This window comes from Erigeron canadensis, chromosome 6 (genome assembly GCF_010389155.1).
Source record: "Erigeron canadensis isolate Cc75 chromosome 6, C_canadensis_v1, whole genome shotgun sequence".
Taxonomy (NCBI): Eukaryota; Viridiplantae; Streptophyta; class Magnoliopsida; order Asterales; family Asteraceae; genus Erigeron; species Erigeron canadensis.
The window spans coordinates 32,562,716-32,580,047 of record NC_057766.1 but is presented as its reverse complement, the minus strand read 5'-3'; the positions used below and the strand labels follow the sequence as shown (position 1 = coordinate 32,580,047).

General features: G+C 33.2%; 3 protein-coding genes across 4 annotated transcripts; 2 read left to right on the top strand and 1 right to left on the bottom strand.

Annotated features, from left to right (window-relative positions):
• Positions 1–526: 526 nt before the first annotated feature.
• LOC122604730 (F-box/kelch-repeat protein At3g23880-like) lies at positions 527–4,607 on the top strand. The gene is made up of 3 exons (XM_043777599.1): positions 527–1,330; positions 4,211–4,272; positions 4,388–4,607. Exons 1-3 carry the CDS (start codon positions 527–529, stop codon positions 4,605–4,607), a joined length of 1,086 nt encoding a protein of 361 aa, XP_043633534.1.
• Positions 4,608–5,094: 487 nt separating this feature from the next.
• LOC122605215 (tRNA-splicing endonuclease subunit Sen2-1-like) lies at positions 5,095–6,573 on the bottom strand. Its single transcript, XM_043778117.1, has 2 exons — positions 6,383–6,573; positions 5,095–6,101 (listed from the first exon to the last, which is right to left on the bottom strand). The coding sequence occupies exons 1-2, from the start codon at positions 6,479–6,481 to the stop codon at positions 5,379–5,381; spliced, it is 822 nt and encodes a 273-aa protein (XP_043634052.1). The 5' UTR covers positions 6,482–6,573; the 3' UTR covers positions 5,095–5,378.
• Positions 6,574–10,005: 3,432 nt separating this feature from the next.
• LOC122603211 lies at positions 10,006–16,814 on the top strand. Of its 2 annotated transcripts, XM_043775853.1 has the most exons (18): positions 10,006–10,250; positions 10,381–10,417; positions 10,918–10,991; positions 11,104–11,169; positions 12,116–12,187; positions 13,112–13,184; positions 13,271–13,308; positions 13,431–13,547; positions 13,775–13,894; positions 13,984–14,064; positions 14,155–14,223; positions 14,322–14,399; positions 14,496–14,648; positions 15,153–15,260; positions 15,407–15,475; positions 15,585–15,647; positions 15,721–15,872; positions 15,996–16,814. In XM_043775853.1, the coding sequence occupies exons 2-18, from the start codon at positions 10,381–10,383 to the stop codon at positions 16,468–16,470; spliced, it is 1,845 nt and encodes a 614-aa protein (XP_043631788.1). In that variant the 5' UTR covers positions 10,006–10,250; the 3' UTR covers positions 16,471–16,814. The 2 variants fall into 2 exon arrangements, with proteins under 2 accessions (XP_043631788.1, XP_043631789.1); XM_043775854.1 differs by lacking the exon at positions 12,116–12,187.
• Positions 16,815–17,332: the final 518 nt, after the last annotated feature.

The following is a 17,332-nucleotide window of genomic DNA, read 5'->3' as shown; positions in this document are numbered from 1 at the left end:
TATATCGCATGTTGAGTTGATCTAACTTAAAATTATATATAATATCATTGCAATTTTCATACAATTATTTTTCTAATATCATTGTTGGACATGTGCTGGAGGCAATTTTAACCAACAAATCGCTGGATCTTCATTCCCCTCCTCATGAAAAATACCTTGAGATGAGAAACCCAAGACTCGAACCCGAGACTTTGGGGAAAAACTCACCTCCGGGGCCCATATAGTGGATTTAGAAGATATCCCTGATCAACCCACTTAAGTGGAGTTGGTTGATATGACTTATCATTTAGTATTAACATTTGAATATCTTAATATTTTTTTAACTATATTTTTACATTATTAATTCTTATATTGATAATATAAGAAACCTGCTACACCATTTTTTTTTTTCCATATTTTAATTCTTATATTGATAATATTTTAAAACAGGCGAGTCTAAAATATAGTTTGTATTTATATGACAAAAGGGAATCATATGTTTCCAATAATCCGACACCCTAGGGTGGTTTCCAATTCTTTCCGTCCAATGGCGTCTGATGATATTGATATTGATACGATGGAGCAAATCCTGATACGATCGGATGTAAAAGATCTGGTGAGATGGAAGGGCGTGTGTAAGTCATGGTATTCTTTCATCTCCACTCCTTATTTTACTGATTCTCACTCAAAACAACATGCTAATTACAACAACAACAATAATGATACTGAAAGGATCGCTGGGAGCGATTCCAGTCGTCTTATAGAAAATAGGTTGGTTGTGGTTGGTTCTGCCAATGGTCTTGTATGCGTCTCTCCCAAAGGTCTTCAACTTGTAGTTGTTAATCCATGTACTACACAGACCATCAAAATTCTTCAAACCCCACCCGAACCTCTTCCCGAGAGCGACCGTAGGTGGGATTTGGTTTGGGGCTTCGGTTATGATCCATCCAACAATGACTTCAAGATTTTACTAGGCCTTGTGAAGAAGAGACGAACCACACGTTTTTATGTTCTTTCATTGAAAACATGTATTTGGAAGTTTATTCAAGAAGTCGACTATGTAAAAAGTTGGAGCGATAGTGTTTCCGGCATCTTATTTGATGGCGCACTTCACTGGCTTATGATGAATCATGAAACTAAAGACCTGGCCATTCTTTCTTTTAATTTATCTCGCGAGGAATTTACAAAGCCTCGACTACTACCCGACGGCCATTCTGCTAAACGTGACAGACATACGTCGTACACGCTTGGGGTCATGAAAGAATCTCTACATCTTTATGAATGTAAATCTGGGTTGTCCACCAAGATATGGGTATTGAGAAACCACAAGATTAGTCGAAAACAATCTTGGGTATTGATGCCACAGAATTATGTGACCAAGCGTGTTGATGTATACGTCATGCTCGATAACTACTATTAAACCATATGTTTTGTCCAGCAATCCTAAATGGATCAATGCCCCTATATATGTGCCGAGTTGTCTTGTATCTCCCCAGGTTAACAGGGATTTTAGTACGAAATCCATAGATGTCAGGACGAATTTTTTCATCGCGAAAAACCGAAAATATTTTAGTGAGAAGAAGAGATTGCTGGCATGGGAAGAATTAAAGCATGATGCTCTACAACTAATAAGGTGTTATAAGGATCTTTTTACGTCATGCTCCTTTTTTCTTTTATTACATATATATAGTGTTTAATTAGAGATTACATGTACAACCGTTTTATACTCACTTGTTGTTGCTCTTATTTCTCAGTTAATCAAAGGATCTAGCTAGTTGCTGATCGAAGCAGGAAAAGATATGGATATATATATATTACATATGGATTTGGTGTATGACCTTTTTCTTTTTTCTTTAGCACTACAAATCTATCTTCAAATAGTTTCTAGTATCTTTGTGTTTGTTGGATTTCAGTAAATCGGGGTTGATTGTTCTTTTAATTAGGCTCTAATTGGTTATTATGTTTTGAGATTGTAGTAGCTAGAACACTTTTATTTAATCATCATATATGGCTTTTTCATTCTTCTTTTTAAAAAGGTTGGAGCTACAATATTATTAGTGTTTCTTCGAAAGCATTGGATAATTAACCTCCTTGCTAGACGTAGTAGACATTTTTCAGAACTCTTCATGTCGAGTTATCGTTCACATACACTTCTTAACTATCTTCACCGCTCGATCATCATTCTATGTTGTAGACTTGTAGTGCGTTCATGAAATTTTGAATGTGATTTCTTCTGTGTTGTTTTTCCTCGTTTTAGTTACAAGCATAATCAAAAGCGGTTTGTTTCTTAATTTGTGTTTAACAGATGATACATTGAAAACACATGGTTTACACGTCCATAAGGTCTTATAATACTCTAAGTTATAACTAACAACTAAAGATGGAGTTTCCTTAGGCCTATCCTATGGTTATAGGAAGGAGAGTCATGAAATTCGTCAAACATCACATGGACTCTTTTCAAGACCCACCTTATTTATAGAGACAGTTTTTTGTAAATTCTTTGTCACATAATCAATTCTTTTATAATTTTTTTTATAACAAAAACATCATTCAAATATAACAAAAACACATTTTGTTATTATTAAAACACATTACAATAAAAAATAAAACACATAATAATAATAATAATAATAATAATAATAATAATAATAATAATAATAATAAAAAAGACAATACATAATAGAAACACGAAATACATTAGATTGCTACGATTACTCATCATCTTTTATTGACATACTTGTTATGCCACGGTGAGCGTTTTCGTTGAGCCACCACTTGTCGTGTTTTGGGCATTTGATATCCTACGTGGTTTTGCCTTTCCCGAAATTGTCGTGGTACGATTCGGCCCAATTGCATTAGTCACCCAACGTGTGATCGACTTTAAAAACATCATCGACTACCCTCTTGACCTTGTTGATCTCCCCCTGTAGAAACGAAGAATGGTGCTCTTTGTGCTTTGAAACATTGCGGCTTGGCGCTTGTATTGCCTGTATTTGTTGCTCGCATAGTCGTCTTTTCTTCCATAGGTAATCCATAACCCTAGAGAGTTCTGTTTGATGGAGGGTGTCCTCTTTGATATCAACCATGATTTGTGTTTTCATCTCATCTACGGTCAGACGAGGTCGGTTAACAAATATTATTTGATGACGAAGATGCCATTTGTTAGGAAGATGTTTACATTAGTATACCTCATTCTTTTGCTTTCTTTTCTCACCCAATTTTACTAAATCATTTTTTTTTTTTTTGCTACTTAATGGTGCTCGTATGTTTTGGTCTCATATATATTAGGTGTAACTCTTAATTCTAAGTACCACAAACACAAACACATTTAAAGAGAAATGTCAACATCAGGCTTGAAGGCCATTCGTGCACCTTAGTGCACCAAATGATGTCATAAAGCTTTTTAAAAGACTACTGGAAGATGCTATCAACCATCATGTATTCAGCATGACTTGAAGGACACAACTCAAATGCAACTTGGGCGAAATGATCATACACAAATGTTTCCATTGATATTGCTTGCGTACAGCCTCAAAGTGCGAGTGACAGTGCTGTTAACAAAGATAAATTAAGAATCGTGGGTTTGGTTTTATTAAGCTCTCTTCTCATGCTGTCAGTCCTCCGTTTACCCATGTTGATGTTGTCATGCCTTGACAACTCTAAATTCTGTTTTTAGTTAAAATCTTTAAGAAAAAAAAAGTAACTACTCAGTGCCGCCTTCCGCGGGTTTTGAACCCCAATACCTCGACGGTATATGGGGGAGGTTAATTAAGATGTAGGCAGACCTTATCTCTACCTAAGTAGAGAGGTTGCTTCCAGTTTCTACCTAAATGGTAGAAAAGGCCCTCCAACCTTTGCATGGGATGAGGATCGAACCCATGACCTCTGTCTCCAGAGGCAAGGGTGTTTACCACTGATCCAACCATGCTGCTTTTAAAATCTTTAAGAAAATTTAGTTAAAATATTAAACTTTTCTCATATATTCACGCGTATAAAAGAGTGTCCCTCTATGTAATCATTTTCTGCAAATTGAGTATTGCTAGATTTTGTTCATAGTATAGCGGTACTTTGCACCCATCTGTGTTCATAGTATAGCGGTACTTTGCACCCATCTGTAAAGTGGGCCGAGGAGGATGTTGGAGTTGATCCAGGCGAACATCTCTGTAAATTAACATGCTTCAGTATTTTAGATTACCTGCTATGCATCTATGAATTCATTTTTGAATTCCAGATTAAAGTAGCATTAATTAGAAAGGATTTTCTTGCCTTGCATACTGACCCAAGTGTACCTAGGTTCGTTTTTTCTATTATTATAAAAACAATCCAGTTGTATAGTGAATGGCATATAGAATGAGCTTGTTGATAAATGAAGTTTTAAATCATGGTTAAGAAAATGTGTTTACTGCAGGATTGACAGTTCTGCAGCTCGATATTCTTCACCGTATCCAGAATATCGTCTGTCAAGTCATGCAACTGCTCTAAAAACAGAGGAACGAAGTCCCTTGAACTTGCATGTATTACCTGGTTCTTCTACTACTGCTCCATATACAGTATATTTAGTGAAGTCGGATCTTCCACCAACCTATGGAAACATGGAGGAGAGGAGTCCCAACCCTTCACGCCAATAATTTAACAGATTGGTTGGTGAAACATCTATTATTTCATCATCATAAAACCATATGAACAAGTTGGTACTTTTACCTAGAAAAGGGAGTAGTGCCGGATGTGATAGACTACATTTTATGATGACCAGCTTGATACATGCCTGAAACAAGTTACTTTAAACTACATACACTATACATGTAGCTAGTCTGGGCTACATGGTGGCACAACCAGGTTTATCTTGAAGCATTAAATCGACATTATATACACCTATAAGGAGTTCGCTTCTGAATCCTATCTATAGACTGGAATTACGATCTTCCAATCAGTGAAAAACTTCTTGATTGATTAATGATTACTGATTAGTGACTGTATTAATCGATCTAAAAATGAAAAGTGCAGTATAAGTAAAGTATGGCACAGCAGCACCCATATGAAGATATATACTCTATTCAGATTGACTAAACAGGTCGAGTCTAAGACTAATAGATCATTAAGTAAGGTGCTACCATATATAACTTTGAAGTCATGATCATATTCAGGATCAAACAAAATAGAGTCGCACTAAGAGATCACATATATAAACACCAATCATTAAACAAATACATATACATATATATACATACACCTGCAGTTTGCCTCTACAATTGTGACTGCATTTCTTTCCAATTATGTAACCAACCACAAGCCATTCTTGACTAACTGCATGATCTAACTGTCTATTTGGCTCAACAAACTACTTAACGATCTTTCCTTTACACCAAGCTGCTTCTTCTTACCGAGCTATGATATCAAGTCTACATGGCTGCTTGATCCTCCCTACGACGTTCTGCACTCCACCATCTTGTAACCGTGCGTTCATCCACGCCATATCCCTCCAAGCAAGAAGGTGAAGAAGCAATCATCTTTTCATCGTTTCTGTTAACATAAAGAACCAGCAACGTTTTCACCACTCCATCACATTCTCGTAGCATGCATTCATAATCCGACCAAACCCTCAACCGATCAGCCTTCTTTTCTGACAAGACTAATACAGCACATTCAGAGTGAACAAGTGAGGGATGGTGACGGTACGCAACGAAATCAGCTCCGTATTGACCCCCACGAGTCACAACCCAATTCTTGTCTCGTAGATGAGCATACGCCTTAAAAACATCCGGGAAAGCTACGTCTTGGCAAATCATGTATTCCCATAACTCATTATCGGTTTTTACACTACCATCACCCCCAACTATCTTTATACACTTTAACGAAAAACAGAGATAAAAGGCTTCTTCTAAAGTAAACTCAAACCACCATATATCGTTACCCTCTTTCCTTCCGAATCGACCAAAGAAGGTTTGAGTCAGAAGATTGGCTTGTTCGATATTACAGTCAAGAAGAACGGTGCGTCCTACGAGTATTCCTTTCGAATTCGATTTGATAAAAGCTGATTTTAGATCCAAAATTGACTTTGAAATTGGCTTTGCAAGTGCTTTCGCTTCCGACCCTTTATTTTTCCAGCTTGGTCTCATTACACCCTTCATAAATTAATTCAAACGTATGAGTGCTACATTCAAAATTTAATGCATCTACAATTTAAGATAATTATTTTAAGGGAATATCCAAATTCCTAATTCACTAAATTAGGTTTTCACAAAAACTATATACCAAATAAATAAAACATACACATCAAGTTAACAACTTCAAGAAAGCAATCATAATAATTATATATACAGCAGTATAAACAATTGTTATTACAACTTATAAATAAGTAGATATAGTAAATAATAATAATAGATAATTTAGAAAGAAAAAAAACCTGATCTTTAAGAAGTTGATCGAAAGGGTTTTCCTCGGTGAGTTTTGACTTGGAACTCCTTTTCTTCTTGTCGGAGTTGTTGAGGTTGACGTCGGACATGGCGGCGAGGTTTGACGGCGGTGGTTGTGGTTGTAGTGGGCAGGGTTTTGGAGAGAAAACGAAAAATCGATTTTGTTGGGGTTTTAAGAGAAAAGTGTGGGCTGGGCGTGAAGTTTTTATGTGGGGATTTTATATTTTCGAAAAGATAATACTCCGTAGTCCGTAATAAAAAAAATAAATAAAACTGATGAATTTTTTAACTCGTGTGACTTTATCTTGTTTTTACGGCGGATTTTATATAAAGTTTCTATGGTTATTTGTAATTTGTAATAAAGTATGGCTAGTGTGGTAATCGTGCAATGCAGTGATGGTTATAGCGTCAACGGTGTAGTGGTGGGAGCGATTATTGTTGATAGAGGCAACGTCGAGTGGTATAGATAATTTGTGTAAAAGTAATTGATTTAAATGATTGATAATGTAATTTAATTATTAAGGCATTTTATATTTTTTTTCTGTCGTGTAACTTTCAACAATAAGACTATTTTATTATGATTAGCATTTTACCTCACGTAATACGACGGTGGTAATGGCGGTGTGGTGTTGGCTGTGACGTGGTGGCGGCGTCTGTAGTTGGTAGTGGTGGTGGCGTGCGTGACGGGTGGTAACGTGTGGTTATTATTGTAAAAATAATTAATGTAAAAAGGGTAGTGTGGTTATTTTTTAAGTTCATGATCTATGTTATAAATTATTCTATTAATGTTATTAGGTATTTTAAGTGAACATGTTTAAATTGATGAATAAAAGAGAGATGATTTATTAATTCATCAATGGTAGAATAGTCATTTAACATGGAGACATTTTAATAAGAGAGAGTGTTGAAAAGTGTTAGGAGAAAAAGTGTGATAATTTTTATAAAGTAATACAGATATACAGTAAAACCTCTATAATTTAATAATGTTGGGACTGAAATATATTACTCCCCCCGTCCCATTTTAATTGTCCACATTTGACTTGTCAAGTCTTATGTCTTCAACTTTGACCGTAAATAGTTTTGTTTGTACTTTATAACACTTAATGTAAAATATATGAATAGATTAAGTTTTAGATATACTTTTCATTGATATATATCACATCAACTAATACATAACACAAACAAAGATACTTACGGTCAGAATTTAAAGAAAAAAACTTAAAAAGTCAAATGTGGACAATTAAAATGGGACGGAGGGGGTATTAATTTAACGAGAGATCATTATATCGACAAATTAATAAAATATTAATTTAAAAAGGTTCATGTATAACCTTCAAAATTTTCATGTCCAATATACATTCACCAATTAAATAAACATGCCAACGTCATTGTTTTGAATTAAAGATAGCTCAATGTATATAATTGTAAATTGATCAGTATCAAAAATCAAATAATAAGTTTTAAATTCACATCAATTCCAATATACATTCACCAATTAAATGAACATGCCAAGGTCAGTGTTTTGAATTAAAGATAGCTCAATGTATATAATTGTAAATTGATCAGTATCAAAAATTAAATAATAAGTTTTAAATTCACATCAATTATGACTTATAAACTAAAAGATGCTAAAAGATCAACCATGACCAATCAACAACAAAAAACTTTTATGCGTCTATAAGAAAGATCACCATTTTTTAATAACGGAATTTGAGGATGGTTTTTAAGCTTATAAAGAAACATTGTAAGCGTCAACAACTATTCACAACTTTTTGTTGTAATACAATAGGACAATTCATCAACTTTTAAAAGTAATAAAAATAATCAATATATACTCAATATAAATTTGAAGTTAGAAAACAAAATCAAATGAATATAGATGTTTTTTCACTCGACAATATTTGAGTTTTGAAATATTTTTTTTGGAATTACTAATTTATAATTTTGTTGGTATTAATATATTTTAGTAGGGTTTCAAAAAATTTATTATTTAACTATTTTGTCATTGCGATTCAATTTTGTATTGGTCTCAAGTTAAGACCATACAAATTATTAATTTCATCGAGATTATTAATTTATTGAGTATTAAGTTATAAAGTTTATATTGTATTAATATATTATGAAGGATAGTGTAAAATTATGATAAGAAAAAAAGGAAAAACAAGATTGTTATTATTATTTTTTTAACCTTGCTTTTTGAATCTTTATATATTTTTTAGTTCTAAAGTTTTTTTTTTAAAACTCATTTCAATTAAAAGTAAAAAGACAAAAAAAAAATTTTTAAATATCTTACAACATGTTTTTTTTTTTACTGTGTGAAAGTTATTTGATAAAAGCATGAGAACAGAAAAGTTTAGTGTCAAAAAAATAAAAACGAAAACTTCGATATGGGCTGAAAATTATAAAAATAGAAACTTTAGAGGTTAAAATGAAAATTGATAAAAAAAAAAATAGTATGTGCTATAAGAACTTGTATATTTCATGCTTAAAGGACTTATACATATTACATTACTTTTTAGTATATATAAAATTCATTTTAGATGTTTTCATTTTATTTTTATTTTTTTATGTATTTGTAGAGTATATGATTTGCAAGTTAAACAAGTAACACGATATATTAATTTTGGACTTTAGTAAAACAGCTCATACATATTTATGTGTTAAAAATTTTAGGTTAAAGTAACCATTGAATGTTTAAAAAACCACAAAATATTATAGAACAACTAACAACATTAAAGTTTCATTCAACCATAAACATCAATTTGATCAAAAATCTATACAATAACAATTAAATGATCAATATGAGAACTATTACATACCAAAAATTTATATAATAAATATTAAATGTTATTGAACAACTATCAACATTGAATGTTGGTAGGTAAAAGTAATCATTGAATATTTTACAGTAAACATTGAATGTTATTGAACAACTAGTAATATTAAAGTTTCACCCAACCACAAACATAAATTTGATGAAGAATGCCTACAACAATAATTAAATGATCAAAAAGATAACTGTAACATACCAAAAATTATATAGTAAACATTGAATGTTATTGAACAACTACCAGCATTAAAGTCTTAACTAATCACAAGCATCTATTTGATCAATAATTCATACAACAACAATCAAATGACAAAAAAAAACCCCTATAAACATGCCATCCGAGTTCGTTTGGGTCTATCATAGTTTAGATTTATCATTAGTATGTACCTTTTTTTTATTAATATAATGATTTTAATATAATGTAGTTTCAATTTATATATTAATGAAATATGTTATTTATTTATTTATTTTTGAAAAATGTGGATCATTTGCTCGCCAGAGGGGATCTAGTTTACGTTGTTTTAATTATGTCCGCGCTAGAGAGTCCTTCACCCTTAACACCTAGTAGAAAAAAAAACTCTCAACTAAACCGTCCGAAAAAACAAGATAAAACTTTAATTGTATGAAAGACTCAAATTATTTATGTATTGTGTAAATGTATTGAATTAAATACTTTTTGCCTTTTTGGAATGGATCTGGTTAAATAAGAAAATACAACAAACTACTCGTATAGTCGTATAAAATTGTTAAAACGAGACTTGCCTTCTTATGATATTGACTTATAAGAAAAATCATATCGTAATAAATTGGCAGACCAAACCCGAAACAGAAAAGGGGGAGAAAGTACTGAAATCAAGAACCCTAACCAATCGATACACCATTACCAATACCCCAGATTACATAATACAGATATATAGATATATATCTATACTTGATTCACTCATACCCATACATACATATTCCTATACCTATACCTATACTTGCACGGTGACCAATCTTGCAGTCTTCTCCAATAATCGCATTTTCAGGTAATTAATCATAATTAAGATTGTAATTTATTTGATGGTTTCACTTAAAGATAGGTTATTTTTGGTGGGTTTTTGTAATATGAATGTGGGTGTTAGTTTTTAATTGGATTTGATTTGTTAATGATTGCAGATGAGCCATTCAGTCGATCATAATTCAACCGATTTCCGTAAGTTTTTTTTCTTTTTAATCATTTTAGTAGTTAGCTTATTGGAGCTAAGTCTTTATTAGAAGCTGTTTTGATTGGAAGCTGAAATTAGTATACTGCTCAGCTAATTTAGTAGAAACAAAACATGTTAGTATTCTAGATTGATTGATGGAGGCGAACCGTAGTCTGCGAGAGTTCGGGGGGGGGGGGGGGTTGCTGAGTATGATTATTCCTTATAAAATAAGCAAATAAGTAGTTTTTCAGAAAGTGTTTGTTATTGCTTATATGATGTAAAAAATAAGCAATAAGCAGGAAATCACCTAAATGAGCAATCCCGAACACCCTGTATAAAAAAAGCGTGTTCTTTTTTATATTTATTAAAGGGAGATGTAGATTATTTAGAATAAAGAGAGTTTGTAGTTGAGAGGGTGAATGCATGCACGGGTATATTTTTCTCAAAGATTTTATGTTTGATAACTAACGAGGTGGATTTTTTATTTTATTTTTTTTGGGTTTAAAAGAGAATGGAATCAAAGGTGTGGAGGTTTTCCTTGGGGGTTTGGCTCGAACTCTCACTGAAGAAAAGATTCGCAAGGTTAGCCATTAGCTCATGTTAATCAACCTGGATTAGTTTTGTACGCGAGATTTGTTGCATGTGATTTTTTGGATGTGTCAAACTAACGTCAATCTGTCTATGTCTTTTTTAGGTGTTCTCAACTTGTGGAGAAATTATGGATATGCGGTTGATAAAGGATAATCAAGGCAGCCTAAAGGTGTGTTTTGGGTGATTAAATTTTATGTTCTGCAATGGTATGCCTATTAGTATCATGTCTTATTATTATTATCTGTTATATCAATTATTGAACAACATCACCAAGTGAATGGTGTTTCTCCTGAAATTGATACAATAACCCACAATTTATTAGAAATTATAACAATTGCATGAAAGTCATCTTATTACTGGTAAGTTGGTTTTGGGTTTTGAAAAAGTTTCATATGGTTTTATAATATAAATTTGTTATCATCTTTTGAAGTAAACAATACATGATAAATAGTTTTATGTTAGTATAAACAATATAACTATATAAGTGAATTGTTCAAGTTATCATGAAAAATGTTTTCTAATAGTAGATTTGGAGTAAACAATATTTATATTATGGGCATCTTAAAAAGATACAAATTTTGGTGCAAAATTCCTTCAATCAAGACGCTAAATTGGTGTAAACTTTTGGTGCGACACTATACGAGTCACCATATTGCACCAAATTCAATGCAACGCTATTCATTATACCAAATTACCATTATTCACTCATCTATTAAACAATTAACCTAAAACTAAAGATTAATTTATAAAAACTACTTAATTAAAACAGATTCATTGAGATCTTCAATAACTGTACCATAATAAAAATTTTCAACAATCAGTTATAAGTTTTGTTAAAAACTTACTGTAATGGTTAACCAATATATAAATCAATTTTGAAACAGCTAAGTGTGTTGTTGAACAAAATAATTTAATGCAAAAAGTTAATGTATAATTCTAAGTATTTTTATATAAGATGTTCAAAAAACTATTTGGTGCAAGAATTTGGTGCAATACATTGGAGATGAATTATTTTGGTGCCAAAAAGATGTTTATATCGCGAAGCGCCGGCTTAATGAAACCTCGTTTCAATCATTTCAAAGCTCACTTATGTGTTTATGTGCATAATTACGTAGGGGTTTGGCTTTGTACGCTTTACAACAAAAGAGGCCGCTGACAAAGCTGTGAAGGAGTTAAATGAAACTATGGTAACGAATAATCTCTACTAATTTAATTGTTAGTAGTTAAATGAAACTTATTTCTATGAGATTCTACCAAAAGAAAAAAAAATAATCTGTTGCTCATGTTAACATTAGTACGTTAACATGTTTTTCATGTTAATGTTAGCACATGAGTCAGTTTTTGTTCTATACAATGTACGCAACATAAGAAGTTATACCAATGTTGGTCCCATGTATGTCTTGAAAAGATTTTTCTTAGTTTCGAGCTGGTGACTGAAGGATATTCCCCTGTCGTACAGACATCAGCCTGCTATTTAGAATTGATCTGTATTTGGTTTATGTGGCACTCATCAGAAGTCATCATTGACATAGTTTTTACAGAAAAAAATTATTAAAAATACACATTGTACCTGGACTTCTATTAGCCGTGTCTCATTTGAACAAATATACGTTAGTGATGTATCTCATGTGAAACGCAGCAATAGGTCTTGAACTACAGGTGTTTCAACTTTCAATAGATGAAATTGACTTCTATAAAGCATAAGCTTTCAAACCAAATATGCCAAATTGTTGTTAAATTCATATTAAATGCACCAAAACGCAAATCTATGAACAAAAGATCTATAATGATATGTTGAAAATTCAAAAAGCTCGTTGCCTTACATGGACTGAAAATTCAAAGAGCTCATTAATTTGGGAGGAAGGGAGTATTAAAGCGTAACAATTGTGTACTTGCCTTTAGCTTTTAAAAACCGTTGTATTTTTCTGAACTTTCTGAAAAACACCAAGACTAAATTGAGTAAGTTGATCTTCTGGAGTGAGTGCTATACGCTTCTATAGACATCATAGATACTCTTATTTCTAAGTCATCAGTGCTAATAACTGTTGATTAGGACAACATAACTAAATTTAAGAAGGAATAAGTGAACTATTTCGGCCTATATGTTTCAGCTTGAAGGGAAAAAGATTGGTGTTCTCCCATCAGCTGCACAGGATACACTGTTTCTGGGAAATCTTAACAAAGGTTCATTACAATCTCTTCTCAATACAGTTAATTTGCGTAGTTATAGTCTTTCAGTTCCCTTTACTTTAGTACTCTTTTTGGTTTAGGGTGGAGTGCTGATGACTTTAGTAAGGTTGTCCGACAGGTAAACATGTATTTGCTGATAACTAGCCTTGTTTATATAAATTATCGTTCTTCATTATTTAATTAACTATATATGTTTTATGATCATTAAGTTTATTTTCCAACTGTTTCTTGATGGTATAGGTGTTTCCGGACATTGTTTCCATTGATCTTGCACAGCCTCAAAGTGCTAGTGACAGTGCTCTTAATAAAAATTTCAAGAATCGTGGGTTTGGTTTCATTAAGTTCTCTTCTCATGCTGTAAGTCTTTGGTTTATCCTTGTTATCATGTTTTAACAACTGAAAATTCAGATTAAAGTCGTGTGATAAAAATATGAAACTTTTGAAACCCATAAAAGAGATTTTTGTTGAAACCTTTAATAATTTTGGTAGCAGTATTAAACTTTTTTCACACGTATAAACTTGTGTCCCTTTACGTAGTCATTTTTTGCAAATTGAGTATTGTTATATCTATATCTAATTTCCAGGCTGCAGCACGGGCATTTAGGGCGGGCTCTAGGCCAGGTTTTGTTCTTGGTGCTACTTTGCATCCAACTGTAAAGTGGGCCGAGGAGGATGCTGGAGTTGATCCAGATGAACTTGCTAAGGTGAAGTGGTGAACATCTTTCTATTTTAACATGCATGGTTATTTTGGGTTACCTGTTTGTGCATCTATACATTCAATTTTGATTTCCAGATTAAAATAGCGTTTATCAAAAACTTGCCCTCCAGCACTGATGAAAACTACTTGAAGTTACTTTTTGCGCCCTTTGGAATGGTTAGAAATGCTGCTGCTTATATGTTGCGTCTTTCATTTACATATATACATACATACAATGTAGATTTAATGGTTACGCTCCTATTTCAGATAGAAAAAGTGGTGGTGCACAGTAAGGGCTCTTCTTCAGTCGGATTTGTTCATTTCACTCAGCGATCAGTAAGTGGCAAGACTTAATCAGATGTATTTTAATCTCTCACATTTGTGGCTTTTCTTTCTGCTGTTATATTAATTTCTCACTTTGCTTCCACATGTAGCACCTTGATAAGGCCATAGAGCAACTAAATGAAAAGATGGTCCAAGGGCCAAAAGCCGGCTCATCATTTAAAATACAGGTATTAAGAACTACCTTAAGGTTTTCAATTCTTTATTCACAACAGGAAACGTATAGGCCTGAGATGGAATTATTGAACTTACGTATATGTTATTAGGTTGAAGTTGCAAGGCCAATGGACAAGAAAAGGAAAAGGGCTCATGAAGACCCCCAAAGCGCTCAGCCTCATGAGATTTTTAATAAATATCAGCCTCAAGCTCACCAGCCAGTTTCAAACTCCTTCAATGGCCATGTAGAGATATTGCAAAAGGTTTATTTGCTTGCTAACACTTACGTTACATCTTTACTCCGACAAACTACCACAAGTTCATGAGTGGGCCTCATTTACCTTTTCAACTAATATGTTCATTAATTATTATCAACCACACTCTAATTATTATCAACCACACTCACTTTTATTATATGTAATATATAAAAAGTATTTACACTACAATGTCTATAAATTTCTGAAACTATATGTTCTAAGTTTTATGAATCTTCAGAATATTGTGTCCAATAAAGATTTTTTTTTCTTTTTTTTTTCAGTTAACTTACAACATTATTTCAAAAGTGGAAAAATAAAAGTTAAAATTGTTATTATGTGCGTGGCAAATAGCAAATACATTCATTTGCTATATGAAAATTTTGAAATCTATGCTTCTAAAGCTCAGAAATCCTATTCTTTTTCTCATCTTCTTTTGGCTATATCACTTGCATCTCTTCAGTCATAGACTCATGGCTATGCTGCTAATATGCTATCTTTTTCTCACTTTAGGAGCCTGTGGGTGCTGATCCCCATGAAGCTGCTGTTCTAATGTTACCAGTAGCTGTCAGAGAACGGCTACTTCGGATTTTGCGGCTGGGTATAGCTACTCGATATGATGTATGTGTTCACATTTGTAAACATCTGGCAGCCCATGATTGTCTATTAATTCCATCTTCTTTTCTTTTTTTCTTTTTTTAAGTTGGATGTTTTATAGGCTAAGAAGGCTACTCATACTTATGATATGTTTATTTGTTCATTGCCAGATCGAAGTTGAATCCCTAGCTAATCTGGCGAAACTACCTGAATCTAATGCTATATTAGTTCTTGACCAGGTTAATAATGCGTGATCAATTGAATCCCCGTAAAACTTCGAAGTACTAATATGTAATTTTCTATTAGTTCATGATAAACTGATCATGCTATGTCTGTCTCTCTCTGCAGTTCATGTTATCAGGGTCAGAACAGCACAACAAAGGAGCATATCTCACGGGATTAATTTCTAAGGTATGAATATTGTCTTCATGGTTACTGATCAAGTTATAGTTTTATGGCTCTAATGATTTCATTTTGTGAACAGTACCAGGTGGATAAACTTGGATTAAATCAACTACCTTTGAGCATGTCCAGAGCAAGGGACATTAATGTCACGGACTCAGCAGGACTCTCTAGTAGGCTGCATATTACAACCGTCAATTCTCTTGCCTTGCATGCTGATCCAAGTGTGCCTAGGTTTGTTTTTTTAATATAACACAATTCAGTTGTATAGTATATGGCATATAAAATGAACATGTTGATAAATGAAGTTTTAAATCTTGGTTAGAAATATTATTCATTCTATTGTGTTTACTGCAGGATGGACAGTTTTGCAGCTCGATATTCTTCACTGTATCCAGAATATCGTCTGTCAAGTCACGCAGCTGCTCTAAGAACAGAGGAACGAAGTCCCCTAAACTTGCACGAATTACCTGGTTCTTCTTATTCTACTACTGCTCCATACAGTCGATATTTAGTGAATTCGCATCTTCCTCCAGCTTATGGAAACATAGAGGAGATGAGTCCCAACCCTTCACAACAAATACATGGTTCATCTTCAGCACCATATCCAAAACCCGGACAAGATCCTTACCGAATACCAGCCTCTTCTTTAGCCTATGCAAAAGCTGGTTCAGAACTTGACCTTGCACCATCAGGTGATCGTCAAGCTACTCGCCCCCAAATGAGATTTGACCCTTTTACTGGTCAACCTTATAAGTTTGACCCTTTTACTGGCGAACCTATCGTTCCAGAAAGCTTACCTTCGCGCACCAACTATGAACATTACATCTAATGTTTCCAGGAGAACCAATTGGCGATTTCAGCTTCTCTTGTTTGGTGTTAATTACAAGAGATGTTGTTGACCCCAGGATTGAGCAATGTACATTAGTGAAGTTCTTTTCAATTATTTATAACTTAGCCCAGATGTTTTTAGAGGCATTGGTATTCAGCTCTCAAAAAATGAAATGCTTGAATCTAGATTACCTATGCTCTTGACCAAAAAGAAAAAAAAAAAGTCTCGAATATTGCTTCCGTACTTCTGTAACATAATCATTGTTTCTTGTTAGCAACTGAACATCATAAACGAGATTCAGGTTGTTACGCTTTGTATGAATGAACAAAAATACCTTTTTATAAGTCGTTCTAGCTAATTTGGATTACTTTTTATGATGGTGATAGTTAGCAATAACACCACAAGAGTAGGTACTTATCGTGTATACATCAATCATTGCGATACAGGAGTACAATTTTGTCGCTGTAACAATAGTTGGACAGATTAGTACTAGGCTTTCTAGGACTCGTGTTATTCCAACAACAATACCCTATCTTGTCGAAAGATGGGTAGTGATACTTTAAGTGGTTATTTAGAACTTAAATTTCAGATGGTTGAGTCATGTGGCACAAGTTTAACTCAAAACATATACGTATATCATCCATGACTCCATGTCAAGTTCATAACGACCGGTATGTTTTAGCCGAGCATATGAATTGGGTCTTACACATCGTTATGTTTGCGAGTTTGTCACATCATTACAAAAGCGAGATGACAAAAAAAAAGAAGAAAAAAACTAGTTTTTAATGTTGCAAACTCACAATCATTCAGAAAACTGGTTTGACAAGTCAATCAGTTTCATTTCCAACTTATCAAAATCTAA